This window comes from Macrobrachium nipponense, chromosome 7 (assembly GCF_015104395.2).
Source record: "Macrobrachium nipponense isolate FS-2020 chromosome 7, ASM1510439v2, whole genome shotgun sequence".
NCBI classification, from domain to species: Eukaryota; Metazoa; Arthropoda; class Malacostraca; order Decapoda; family Palaemonidae; genus Macrobrachium; species Macrobrachium nipponense.
The window spans coordinates 59,479,862-59,494,563 of record NC_061109.1 but is presented as its reverse complement, the minus strand read 5'-3'; the positions used below and the strand labels follow the sequence as shown (position 1 = coordinate 59,494,563).

At 37.2% G+C, this 14,702-nt stretch overlaps 1 protein-coding gene across 1 annotated transcript in view; it reads left to right on the top strand.

Annotated features, from left to right (window-relative positions):
- The window catches only part of LOC135217370 (GPI transamidase component PIG-S-like), a 39,691-nt gene extending 25,261 nt beyond the window's left edge, over positions 1–14,430 (top strand). The window contains 8 exon segments of the mRNA XM_064253212.1: positions 451–575; positions 4,839–4,935; positions 6,502–6,678; positions 7,784–7,895; positions 11,280–11,433; positions 11,654–11,779; positions 12,233–12,456; positions 13,029–14,430. Coding sequence (XP_064109282.1) covers positions 451–575; positions 4,839–4,935; positions 6,502–6,678; positions 7,784–7,895; positions 11,280–11,433; positions 11,654–11,779; positions 12,233–12,456; positions 13,029–13,143 — 1,130 coding nt within the window. The 3' untranslated portion in view covers positions 13,144–14,430.
- The last annotated feature ends 272 nt before the right edge of the window (positions 14,431–14,702 follow it).

The window sequence follows — 14,702 nt, the reverse complement described above, 5'->3', positions numbered from 1 at the left end:
TTTTTTTTATATCTATGATCAGTGAAATCCAGATTGCTAAAGATAAGTGCGGGATTTAAGTTGGACTGTTCACTATATCATTCAGATGATAAAGACATGGAAGATAGCTAATAAGATTTCATATGATGAGTTTGTTTTACTATATACATGTATATATATAGATATATATATATGTAGTATATGTGTGTGTATCTTTTGATTGATTTTATTTTTTATAGCTATGATCAGTGAAATCCACATTGTTAAAGATAAATGCAAGTTTTAAGTTGGACTGTTCACTTGCATGAAGTAGGTTTTCTCTGTATTATGATTGTACTTATATCCAAACCATATTTGTTTTGTAACAAAATTAAACATAAATGGTGTAACTATTCTTAAGGTTATGAGCACGTTTTACTGTTGCTTGCATTTTCTTTTCTTACTGAGTAATGCTCTGTAATAATGTTCCAGATGTGACATTACTTAGTTCAGTCATCAAGGACATGGTAATCAACACCCTAGCCAGCAAAAAAGCCGATGGAAACAAGGTTCTTCATGAACTTAAAGGGCAACAGAGGAAGGAAGCCATGAGACAGGTGAGTTATCTTTTTCTGGTTTGTTTACAGTATGCAAGTACATACCTCCTTCAGTATGAATCAATTACTCACAGTATAGTCTAGTTTTGTTGTCAATTTCCCACGCACATTAGTTTTATTTGACAAACAACCTAATAGACGGGGTTACTGTCATCAGTGCACCTCAAGCAGTGCACTATATAGGCATTGCTTAAGGTTCTTTGCTGCGTCCCTTCAGTCCCTAGCTTTGCTACTCTTTTCATTCCTGTTGCTGTACCTTCTTTCATTTTCTCTTTCTTCCATCTTACTTCCAACCTTCTAACAATTGATTTGTAGTGCAACTGCAAGGTTTTCCTCCTGTTACACCTTTCAAACCGTTTTACTCATTTTCCATTTCAGTGATGAATGACCTCGTATTAGCACTTGGCCTTTGCCCTATCTATTCAACAAATACGGAAGCTCTGTGCTTGCACTAATAGATTGCTCAATCCAAAGTGGTAGTTTTTTTTTTGGGGGGGTGGTAATTTAGTGATCTATGAACAATTTGCTGAGATCTCCAGACTTATCCAAAGTATTCTACAATGATCAACACTTATTATATCACTTACCTTTAGAGCTCCACTGGAAAGGCATCTTTTTTAGTATTAACTATCTGTTATCAGACTCTGTGAACTCCTCTACAGACAGGAAATGTCATCAGTGTCGCTTTTCGGTCTCCAGACCATTGAAGTGGCATGCTGCTACTGAAGACAGTTCTCCCCTTCCTGTTAAGAAGTACAGGGAGGTCACCAATCCACAGCCTTCCTGCAGTTTTGGCTCTCACCTGTCTTCCGCCAAAGCACTCTGTCAGCTCCAGCCTTGTGATAGCACAGAGTCCTTCACTGGTCCTGATTGCCCAGTTCCTTCTCATGAACATCATGAGGGCTCCTGTAAGTGCCCGCTTCAGACAGCCATGACTTCCTTCATCTCCGAGCGCTCTTCTCCACTGGGAAAGCTGGCATCCACTTCTGTTTGATTTATTCCCACATCCGACCGCTTGGGGCTCACTCTTGACATACAGTTGGGGCCTGCATCTGGGCCACTTGGTGCCAGCAATGGGGTCCTCGGTGCCAGAATTGGAGCACCCACTGTGTGCTGCTTCTACTAATGAGCACTTCCTTAGCTCCCATCAAGCACCAGTTGGAAGAACTTATGGTTCTCAGTCTAATGACAATTTGTTGTCACCAATTTTGTCTCAAGAGGAGGAAGTAGAGCAGGAAACAACCCCTTCTTCAGCCTATTCCTCCTTGCTGAAGTTCTTCCTGTTGAACTTTCCAGACTTTTTTTGTGCCTTCTACTCCAATATTGCCAGTGTCTACTTTCCTTACGAGGAAGAAGGTCCATGAAAATGTCAGACTCCCCAGGTTGGTTCTGTCCTCCTCCTTGAAGGTGTTGCGAGAGGTGGAGGGGTAGCTTTCTTTTAAAGAAGTACAGGTCCTATGCTACCGTGGAAGCTCCTTCCTTGGGAGCTTCTGCCTCCTCCCAGGGAGACTTCTATGGTTTGGTTGATGCTTCATGACGCTCAGCTTTCTCATCAGCAAAGATTTATTTCTCCTCCCCTGAACTGGAGCATCTTGTCAAGAACTTGTTTAAGGTCCTTGAGATAGTATTTAGTTTTCTTGGTTGACTGTGAGGGCACTGACAAGAAAAATAGAAGACTATCCTGATCTGGTGGAGGATCTGTCTTCAGACTGGCTAGGAGTATTGTCCAGCGCGGCCAAGGCAGCAAGGGATGGTTTTAGTGAACATACTTACCTCTTCTCTACGAGTATCTTAAAGAAGAGTGCTCTTTTGCGTCAAAAGGGGTGACTACGACACAGAAATCGGCGCTTTTATTCTCGCCCACGGATAAATTTTACCTTTTTCTGAAAATCACATTAAAAGATGTGCTGTATGATATTCAGAAAAAATCCACTACTGACCTGTTTACTAAATTGACCAGATGTCCAAAAGAGCCTCTTCCTCCTACATCTAAGATCTCCATTGCAGTCTCAGCCCTTTTGAGGAGATAGAACTAAACCTGCAATCTAGACCGAAAGGAATAGGACCACAGAGGGGGTGGAACCCTGGCTAATTCATATTTTGAAGGAAGGATATTCAATTCCTTTTGGAGAAGCTGCTGCTATCCTCTTCTCCGATAGCATTAATTGCATACTCACCAGGGTCAGAAGTATTCCCCCCTTTCCCGAGAGGTAGAAGCTCTTTACGCAAAGGAGCGATAGAGAAAGTCTTAGACCACAACTAAGAAGTTTTTTACAACTAGCTTTTTGTAGTCCCCAAGTCATTGAGGTGCTGGAGCCCAGTCCTGGATGTCAGCGTGTTAAATTGTTCGTAGTAAAGACGAAATATCACATGGAGACCAGTGCCTCATTTATGACCTCTCTACATCAGGGCGACAGGATGGTGACTAAGAATATGGAAGATGCACACTTTCATATCGTCATGTATCCAGATTCCAAGAAATTCCTTCGCTCTGTCTTTTGAGGCAAACTGTTTAAGTTTTGGGCAGTTTGTTTCAAGTATTTACATATGAGGTTTCTTGCTCCTCTTTGGAAATGGCTAAACCATCTTGACATTGTGTCTCTATATATCCTGAGGATTGGCTTCGTTCTCCCTCAGAGATGAAGTGCACAGAGGACTTCAGGAAATTATGCACAGGCAGTCCCTGGTTATCAGCGGACTCGGTTAATGTGCCAAGTTCCAATTATCGGCACCGATAATAGAGTTATGGTGCCGATACATACCTAACAGAGAGACCATCCATTGGTTATCAGCGCCATAAATCGCTGAGCTTCAGTTAATGGCAATTTTTGCTTATCATCAAGCCGTCAGAACAGAACCCCTGCTGAAAACTGGGGACTGCCTGTATTTTGACTCAAGAATTGGGGATCTTGATAAATGTCAAGAAATTACAAGTGATACCGATGCAGAAGATTCTCTAATTGGGCACGGTTCTGGACTCAAACTTTTGGGCTTTTCTATCCCCAAGAGAATTCTCCCATTCAGTCTCAGGGAGAATAGTGGGATTTATGCAGACAACATGATAGTCTTGTCTTATATTCGCGAGCAAGGGAGACCTTATTCCTTCACTCTTTACTAGACAGCAAAGAACCTATTTCTCTGGACAGAACAAAACCAAGAAACTCTCCTTGCTCATTTTGTTCATGGAAGGATGAACATCCTGGCATACTAACTGAGTCGAGGGAATCAGGTCCTCCTGACAGAGTGGAGTTGAATATCCAGGTATGCAATGATCTCTGGAGACTGGAAAACCACTGGTGGATCTCTTTGTGACAGGAGGGAATCACCATCTTCCAATTTATTGCTCCTCAGTCCCGGATCCGCAGTCACCATCTTCCAATTTATTACTCCCCAGCTGTGGATCCGCTCACATGTCGACGGATGCAGTGTTACTAGACTGGACAGAACTGAACATTTATGCCTTTCCACCATTTGCAATGATCAGGGAAGTGATAAACTACCAGAACATGACTATGACACTAGTTGCTCAGTTCTGGCCAAGAAAAGAGTGGTTCCCCAATTTACTCTGACTGTTAGTGACTTCCCAAGACTTCTGCTACAAAAACAGTCACTACTCATATAGCTGCACTTTAACAGGTTCCACCAAGGATTGTCCACTTTGGCTCTGATAGGTTACAGACTGTCAGGAGACTTGTCAGAGCTAAAAGCTTTTTGAGGCAGACTGTATTCAGGAGTTGGTGCAGAAGAGATAATGTCTCGTCTGAGGTTGTGGAATTTTTAATTTTCCTTAAGACCTCTTGGAAGTTATCCCCCTTGACTATTTAGGGATATACATAGGTCGATTCTTGGATTCATATTCAGGTACAGAGGTCTAGATTTACATTTGGGTCAAGGCATAAGCAATCTCATCAAATCTTTTGAGACGCATAAACCGAAGAACTCAGGAATAGTCTCTTGGATTCCTGACATGGTTCTGAAATGGATCTCAGGCCCCTCCTGTGAACCCCTTCGCTCAGAACGCTTAACCTCACTAGGAAGATGCTTTTTTTTTTTTTTTTTAGCAGCACTAGCTTCTACAGAGTGAGCCAGCGCCACCACAAAATAATTGCCCAGGGAGAAAGCCAGCTTTGTAATTGCTTGGCAATTATATGTAAAACCTTATATTATCATAAAAATATCATTTTTGAAAACTTTTAGATTATGAAATTTTATTGTGTGGTCCTGTCCGGTTATCACCTGTTTTAATATTTATTGTATTTCCAGGTTCCAACAGAGCCAGGTTATGATGTAACTCTTACACTAATGGTGCCTGAGCCCCAGTTGATATCTGTCAACTGGGATGCAAAGAAGGCAGTCTCAGGTAAGTTGTTGTAAGAATTGAATATTATTACCATAGTTCTATTTTATAAAAAGCATCGTTGTTTTACAAGTGTGAACAAAACTGCTTTATTTTTTAATACAAAGGTTGCAATCATAGACTTGCTGCTATTTCATGTGAACTGAATAAAATCCAACTAATATGTGAGGCAAAAACTTTCCCAGTAAATAATGCAATGTTCACATTCTCCCATTTTATTCAGTGCATAATTAATATTTTGTATCAGATTTGCCCTTCACCTGGTTAGATGTGAATAGAGCTCTTGCCATTGTCTTTTAGTCTTGGTCTTTATCTTTACCTTCCATGATTTCCTGACATTCCAACTGTTGTTCATTCTACTTCTGCCTTTAGTAATCTCTCTATCCCTCATCTCTCAGTAACTTCTGCCTTTAGTAATCTCTCTATCCCTCATCTCTCAGTAACTTCTGCCTTTGCCCAACCTTATGATAATTTACTATTTAACTTTGCAGTATGGTTAAATGATCTAAATAATAATAACATTAGCAGTAATCCAAAGAAACCTCATAATCACATGAGTTAATAAAATAAATTAAAGATCAAACACACATATTATTGTGGATTTACTTTTCCATTAACAGTAATATTTTGTTCACAAGTGAAATTTTCTAATTTGCCTATTGTCTGGCAAAGTATTTCCACTTCTACCATGCTATCCCCTCAATACATGCTTTATGCCCCGGTATGTCTATAAGGTAATAGTAATGTACTACCTCTCTTGATGTTTACTCTTCTACCATAATATAGTATCCATATCTGTCTATTTCCATTTGCTCTTGTACATTTTAGACATCAAAAATCACTTGCATGAATTATATTTTTAATCTTGAGAATCTCTTTTGACACCAAATGTTACATTCAATAATGCAGTATTTAGCTTCCTTTGTGTAGTCATTATTGTCATTGTTCTGATTATGTTGATTTTCAATCTTCATTCTGCTACATTCTTCCATCATTAAGACACATCTCTGACCATTCCTATGTTTACTTGTAATCAGTATGTTCAATTTTTCATTCCCCTTTCCTTTCCTTGAATTCACTTTGCACTGTGTGAAAGGAAAGATTCTCTAGAATTAATATATTAAAATTTTTTATTGGTTTGTTCCCCTACTCTTGAAGTTTTAAAGTGATGATCATGTTAGGAAAATGCTTCCATTTTGATACCAAAATGTAATATTGGCCAGATGAAATTGAAAATTGTACAGTAGTTTAGTTTATTGTAAATCTTGCCTGTTATTTTAGTGTGAGCACAAACTCTATAATGTTTCTATTAATTAAAAAATACTCATAGTAGCACAAGTTGAAACTGAGAAACAAATCCAGTTATGTATGGGTACATGTATTTACAAATAAATTTCTACAGAGAGCTTTCGGGAGTTTGTTCGATTCCCCTTTTCAGTCAAAAAGATTCCCGAAAGCTCTGTAGAAATTTATTTTTAAATATATGTACTCATACGTAACTGTAGAATTGTTTCTCCAGTGTTTCCATTGTCAGCCATGGCTTTCTTTTATGATATTTTTTTCTTACAGATTACCTGAAGCCATTTGCAAAGCAGGTGCAAAGCATTTCTGAAATCAGTATAAGGTCTCAGGTACTTTATATGACTGGCCTTAATGTATCCCCACAGTGGTCCTCATCTTATTCCCATTTTGCCTTGCCAGAAGAACAGCTGCCTTTGACCATAAATGCAATTGAGGCCAAATTAGGTAGGTTTTAATATATTTACCATCTAATTTAATTGAACTTTCTCATGGAGGGTGTCCTGTAGGGGGATAATGCTGTCAGTAAACCTCATGCACTGCACTGTTGGCATTACTTTAGGTTCTTTACAGCCTCCCTTTGGCCCCTAGCTGCAACTCCCTTTAAGTCCTTTTACTGTACTACCTCCATTCATATTCTTTCTTATATCTGTCCTTCTACCCTTTCCTATCAATTGTTGCAAAGTGCAAATGCTAGGTTTTTCTCCTGTCACACCTTTCTGACCTTTCTACTCTCAATTTCCCTTTAGCGTTGAATGACCTCATAAGTCCCAGCGCTAGGTCTTTGGCCTAAATTCTATCTTCCATTCCATAGTATGTAATATTTATAAATTCATTTTATTTTATTACTGTTTTTTGTCTTGAAACTTAATTGAATTTGTCATAGGCATAAAAATTTCATATTTTGAGAAGGGTTGGTCACGTCATTGCCTGCTAGCTTTGTTTTTTATCTTGTCAATTTTGGATACCAGTTTTATACACTATCAGGGATATTTGCTTGTATCATGTACGAAACATGATTTTGAATTAATTAAAATGGTTAATGTATAACAGATACATTTGGGAAATTTTTTTTAGACTTTTCTCAATACGTTTTTAACTTTTATGATATTGTTCACATATTTTGAACTTGACTTGATTTTGGATGTTTAAATGATACACATTCTGTTTTTACAAACTGAGGTTTACAGATTGTTTTTTGTGTGCACAATTATCAGTCTATTAAAATAAAATCTTCCACATAATTTACAACGGATGTGTTCTTGGATCTGTTATAAGATGGTTCTGGTTTTCAAAATAACTTTTGTGAAATTTTTGGAAAAAGTTCTTTTTTAGGCCATACTATTACGACAAATGCTTTTCCACTTATGTGTGCTGTTTAATGATTCTTATTACTTGGTTTTGATACAATTTTTTTCCACGACAAAACTCTGAAGTATTTGCAAAACTCTTGGGACGAGTACAAGGTATCCTCAGTGGTAAATAAAGCCAGATATCCAACTGTATGTTGTCAGTACGTACTTGACATCTTATCATCTGTCTTTTATTCCAGGTTCGTATGTTCGGACTAGGCCATCTCTTCATTTTGTGGTCTATATTCCAAGGGTAAAACAGGCTCCTCTGTTCATACATAAAGCAGATGGCACTCCTTTAGAAATAAACAGGTAAGTGTCTCAGTAGATAATAACAGGGATTTTAAATAAACAACCCATAGATTTAAAGCAAATAACTCAAATGCTGTAAGCACTTATATTCGTCAGTAATCTCCTTGGGTTCTCTTGTTGATGGTGTGAGCTAAAAAAACATCCCTGGTATGCTGTGAAACTCCTGTTGTACTAAAGTTTCAACATGAACCATACTAATTACGCCAAGCATGGATGTTCTTACATTTTCTTCCTTCTTTGTGTGTTAATCAGGTATACAGAAAATTAGAGGATATGTATCTACATATGCAGTCAGAACAATTTTGTTTTGATGTCCCCAAAAATATGAACCTCATTCTGCATGGAGTGTCATCCAGAATCCTTTTTTATTTTAAGGGTAATTTGTGAGTGAAACTCTCCAGATCAGCTTAATCATATTACCTATACTGACTTCACCTAATTTGGGATGCAAGACCACTCACAGACTGCATTCTAGTGCACAACAGGTGCCAATGCCTGCAGATTTCTCCTAACAACAGCCAAGAGAGGTTTAATTACATTATGTAGACTTCCACACAATGACACAAATGAGACCTGTTGCGAGGTAGCCGCATCAGTGCTCCTCATACAGTGCACTGTAGATATTAGTTTAGGTTCTTTGTAGTATCCTTTCAGCCCCCAGCTGCAACCCCTTTCATTCCTTTAATCTAGGTTCTTTGTAGTACCCTTTCAGCCCCTAGCTGCAACCCCTTTCATTCCTCCAATCATTCTTTTTCTTCCATCTTACTTTCCATCCCCTCCCAACAGTATTGTTTCATAGTGCAACTACAAGGTTTTCTTCCTGTTACTTCTTTAAAACCTTTATACTCTCAATTTCCCTTTCAGTGCTGAATGAACTCATAGAGCGCTTGACCTTTGGCCTAAATTGTATATTCTATTCCATTTCACAATGACAACAATGGCTGGTCCTTCATTCCATGAGAATATAGCAATGTGTCTCAGAAGTCTGGTTAAATTGTTTTGTAATGATAATAAATAATTGCATTTTGTTGATTCAGCTTAATGTTTTAGTTTCTAGAAGATAATTATCGTTAATATAAAGAACAGTAGTTTGAGAGGGCCAGTTCATATTTATAGATTCATAAGGCTCATTCATAGGCTGTGTTCTTAATTGAAAGGCAAAAAATTAGAGCTCAGTTATGTTCAGTAAGTCAGATAGCCCATGAGAAAGAGACAAAAGGTAAATGCAGATAGGAATATAGTTTGGGGCCAGAGCGACATTGTAAAGTACATGTACTGTAGTGCTTTTAGTATAGTGAAGCCTACAATTTCTTGCAAGCACACTTCAAAGGCCGACATGTATACGCATTGGTGTGCGTTTGCTTAACCCTTACAGGACAGGCTAGATATATAATATTAAGCACAACCCCAGACCAAGCAAACTAAGGTTGGCCAATTTAATACAAAAACATCAATGGAAAGATATGGTGTAAAAAAATATATATATAAATTTTTCTGTACCTTCTATGGGAAGTTGCAAGTGAATATTTACAACCCTGTGCTGGACCTCTTTTCCAAGACATTTGTAAAAATATGCTAATTTTACCAACTTATACATGCTTTTTTCTAGTAATTAATTTATTATATTTTGTAAAATTATAATTACAGCTCACGCAATATCATAATAGATAAGAACTAAAATCAGTAACAGATTATAATATATTTGTGGTAAAATATTTAGAGATTTACTGAGATGGGGAGTTGCAGTAACTTTTTGTGAGGTTTACATGTTTTTCCTAATAATTCTTTGCAAAATGAGTAAATAAATAAAAAGAATTTGTGGGATAAGGGGAGCAGTACATTCCCTCATCAAGTTTCAAGGCACACTGATACCCCTGTGTCCTATGCTGAGTTACTACAGTTGCCATAAGTCATTTAAGGACCATTTATTATTCTCACATGAGTAGCCCGTCCATCGCTCAAAACCTGTCATAAAGTTTAAGAGTTAACCCTCCTTGCTAGGTGCTTTGTTCAAGGCATTTTTTGCTTAAGCATGAAATGGATGGATGTGCGTTAGATTCATAGCAATAGATTCATGCACATGAAATTTTCAACTTACCTCTAGGTCTGCCTGCTTAATTTAAGGGATATTGTACATTAGACCGTTTTGTATTTTAGGTCTCAATAAGTTACATATTTTGTTTTAGACTACACTGTTAATAGTAGCATAGCAACACATTATTGTTTCAATGTTGTAATTGCTCATGTTATTTTTTTTTCAGTTTGTATCATCGATTCCTATACAAGCTTAGTTTAGTTGTACCACTTATAAATGTAGGTTGGTTTTTATTTTGAATGTTCAATTGTCTTAAATATCTACAACTTTACATTTCCATTTACACTTACCCTCAATGTATGCTTTTCCTTCCTGAAGTCCTTGCTTAAAAAGATACACTAAAGACTTACATTAGATCCCTGAAGTGATTATAAGGATCATTGGAGTCCTTAAATGTCATTTGTCTTTTCTTAACTTAATGTTTAGTTGGGGTAACTGTTTTTCATGGGCCCTTTTCATGTGCATATGTCAAACACTCATAAATGTCATTGGACATAGAACTGGGAACAAAACTTGATAGTTTATTGTAGCTGATTTTATACAAGTAAATCAGTTATAAACTGTGTGAATAGTTCATTCATAGTGCTTGATAGGTTATGAATGAAAAATTAGTTTTGATAGTATAGTTTTATGTTTAAAAAAATCATGGTAAAGGTAGGAACTTTTGTCATCAGCAGTTAGTGAACCTGTATTTTTAATTAGCAGTTAGTGAACCTGTATTTTTAATTATTATGTAAAAGAACAGCTTTGTGATTTAGAAATTATAGGCAGTTCCAGTAAAACAAGCAGAAAAGGGATAATATACATCAGTGACTTACAGTGTGCTTATTGAATTTGTCATTTAGGTGGGAAAGTTATCTGGAGAGCTGTAGTAACAGTTATAGCACAGAAACTGGCCTTTATCTCATCTCGACTGCATAGAGCAACACTAGATTCTGTGACTTGGGTTACAAACACATCAGTGGGCAGTTTCATACATAATCATGTGTAACATAAGCCACTAGAAGAAGTGCAAGAAGATGCTCTTGGGGTCTCCACTAATTCTTACAGTATGGAGAATATGCTACCCTGGAAGTTTAGACTAAAATTGTCCATAGATTTAGATTGTGCTAAAAAATTTTGTAACAAGGATTATATGAAAATGTAGTCATCTTAGATGCATTTTTCCCCCGTAGCAGGCTTTATTGCCAAGCAAACACTAAGCCATGAACATTTAGGTAGATGCAATTGAATTTTATAGAAACAGGTACGTAGTGTTATGATAAAAAAATTTTTTTTTATTTTTTCAGCTTTATGGTACCCAGGTGGGGAGGAGTGATGATTCATAATGTTCCTGCACTGGATGCCAATGCTTCTTATCCCCAGTCTGTCGAGCTTGATACCCACTGGATTATGACAACTGTATTAACTCATCTCCACAAACTTTTGCCCGTTCCAACAGTGGTGAGTTTCTTTCAATAATACTGCGATCTCTCAAAATTCAATCCTAAGTTGTATAAATTTCATGAATATCATCTTAAATTTCATGAGTAACTGAACCTAGACAGATTGTAAAACCTTACCACTGTATCATATGAAGTAGCAGGAAATATTGTTATATGTTTTAGCAATTATCTTGATCTCTCTCTCTCTCTCTCTTCTCTCCTTTTCAAATGTTACTAAGAAAAATGAGGAAGGTGTTTTATTAATGGCACCCAAAGAGTCTTGCAAATTGGCTGACTGGCAGCTGGATGGCCTAGCACGTGCGAGGGTGTCGTCATATCTGGCTAATATTCGCATAACATTACAGGTGAGCTCACTGGCTGTTAGATAGTGACAAGATTAATCCTTTTAACCATTAGCTCATGGTTGCCTTTTATTCCTTTTAAATTACCTCTGTTCATATTCTCTTTCTTCCATCTTGCTAAGCATTCTCTCCTAACAATCGTTTCTTAGTGCAAGTGCAAGGTTTTCCTCCTGTTGCACCTTTCAAACCATTCTACTGTTAATTTCCCTTTCAGCGCTTATTGACTTTATAGGTTCCATCGCTTGGTTTTTAACTTAAATCCTGTATTCCATTCCATTTAACTCTTGATGAATTTGTTTACTTGCAATTTATATCCTGTATGTACATTGCAGAACACCCTTTCAGAATTTTACAGATTGATTGTAAAGAAGGTGAACTGATAAGAATTGAAAAAGGCATGCAGTAGGTGGCACAGCATCTATTATAGTATGATAACCTAACGATTGCTTTTTTCAGTCGCTCTGCGAATTGGTAGGGGAGATCAGCAATATGGTGATAAGTGATGAAGTGGGAGGATGGGTGTGGGGCGCTGTGGAGGAGTGGGGTGAGTGTGGCACAGCAACAAGGGAGGGAAGGTTGCAGGAAGCAACCCTGTATTGCAGTCGCTCTTTCACTCAGGCTGATGCAGCTTTCTTCCACCCTTCCATGTTGGCACTTTTATACTTCCCAGATAATCAGAAGTAAGTACATTATGTGTACTGTATTTTGTTAAAACTGGTTGTGGATACTTATTCATTCTGATGCTGCCAGCAATCTACATAATCAATTCTGGGGTGACTGGTCAGGAAGGTAGATGATTATGCAATTGTAAGATTTGGAAGAAGAGCATGCACCTTCATATGTTGTTTTCATGTAACCTGTAATGATGTACCTTTGAAAATTTACTCATTCAGTTTATCACATTGTAGCTGTTGTCTTTTTCAGCCATGACAGATATGATCACTTTGTTTATTAAATCGGAGGTTTTATTAAAAACAAATTTATTTGCCTTTGTATGACAAAGAAACAAGTATATACATCCTATTAATTGTCACAAAGCCTCAAGTTAAGTTATTCACCCAGAATTATACTTTTATATTCAAAAACAGAAGACTATGTAAAGGTCCATTATGAAAACAAAAATATGGTAGATAGAATAATTTATAACTCAAATTATGCATGCATGTTTCATTTATGTTCCAACATTACCATTTTCACCTGTTTTCAAATAGGTTCATTTTCCAGTAACTTGACTGATTTTATCTTTTTGCAGGTATGCAATATATGTGCCGCTGTTCTTGCCGGTGAGTATTCCTGTAATTTTGTCACTCAAGGTTGTTTTGGGCCTCTACAAGAAACAAACTCCGCAAAAGTTGAAAGGTGACTAGTTATGTACACTTATTCCTTGTAGTGGAGAACATTACTAATCAAGGGTGATGTAGTGTCCGGAAGAAGAAGTAGCATTTGTTTTTTGACTGACTGTGGCCGTTAGGTACAAAGAGTGATGTTAGCATTAGGGCATGTGATGTAAAGGCCAGATTTTTATTTGGATGAAGTTCATTTGACTTGTCAAGGCAATTGTATTTAGTGACTGATATATTTATTGTGTCTAGAAGTTCAGGTCTACAATATATTTGTTTAAAAATGTAATGGCAAACATTTTAAAGATGGGGACCAATTTCAGCAAAATATTGTCCCAGATTTGTATACTACACAATGAAAAGTATATGAAATGTTTTTGATCTCTGCTGATGCATGTTTATTTTACTGTGATTATGGGTGATGTATGATTTTATACTAGATGTAAATACGATGTTGTTCATATAACGGAACAAACCTTGGTCTTAACGCAAGGCTAAATTTTCTGGCACCAGCTGGAGTCTGGTTAAAAGTAACAGAAGGAATTGGCTGCATCTTATTAGCAAAGCTCTTCCATTGCTCAGGAGGCCAAAGACAACACAGAGCAAGGGTTACTTACATTGTAAACATTAGATCTGCACCTACTACAAGTGGGGAGAGGGTCATCATACAATGAAGAGAAGTAATAGGAACAAGGGATGCTACCATCTCTTGGACATAATCTCTTATCTCTGATGCCTGGGAGGCTTACCTGAAACACAGGCATGCATTTTGGGAAATACAAGTAAAGCACAGATCAAAAACACATAAAATATACACAACAAAAAAAGAAAGAAAAATCCAGAATGCAGTAGGCATATGTGGGTACAAAGTACTAAATAACTGACTTCTTGTGAAAGATAGGCACCGAATCGCCTTGCTACGAAGACGCCTAGAGAGAAACTGAAATGATGATGCATAACGGGGTAAAGCAGGTCACGTAACTTCCTCCTACTCCCCTATTGACTGACGCCTGTTGCCACCAATTCCTTGGGCTATTTTTAACCGGACTCCAGCTGGCCCCAGAGAATTTATCCTTACGTTAAGGCCGAAGGTTTGTTGGTTATGAAAAATACAAATTGATTTAAGATTTTTCATATTTAATCAGATGTAAAAATCTTGTGTAAATGATTGCTGCAATTTGCTACTTCTAAGGAAGCCATTTTGTAGTTATTGGTAGACACTTGCTAATTTCCTAAGCAGTGGTCTGTATATTTGGTCACACGATGTTAATTTAGTAAGTAATTTTGAAAGTACATTAAACACTTTACATTGTGTCAGATTCTTTCTTTTACACCTCGGAATTCTTTTTACATCTTTGTTAACCAGAGTTTTGTTTTGGAAAGATGAGGAAAAGGGTGTCTATGCATATTGTAGTAATTGAATGAGGGAGAGGAATAGAAATGAATAAAGTTTACGTAGGCATATCAATATTGGAAAATGCAAAAAGGAATGATATATTCCTTGATGCTAAGACAAATATGAAAGGAAGTGAAAGTTGAAGGCAGCCACAGACCACTTGGAGCCAAGCAAATCGACTGATATTTAC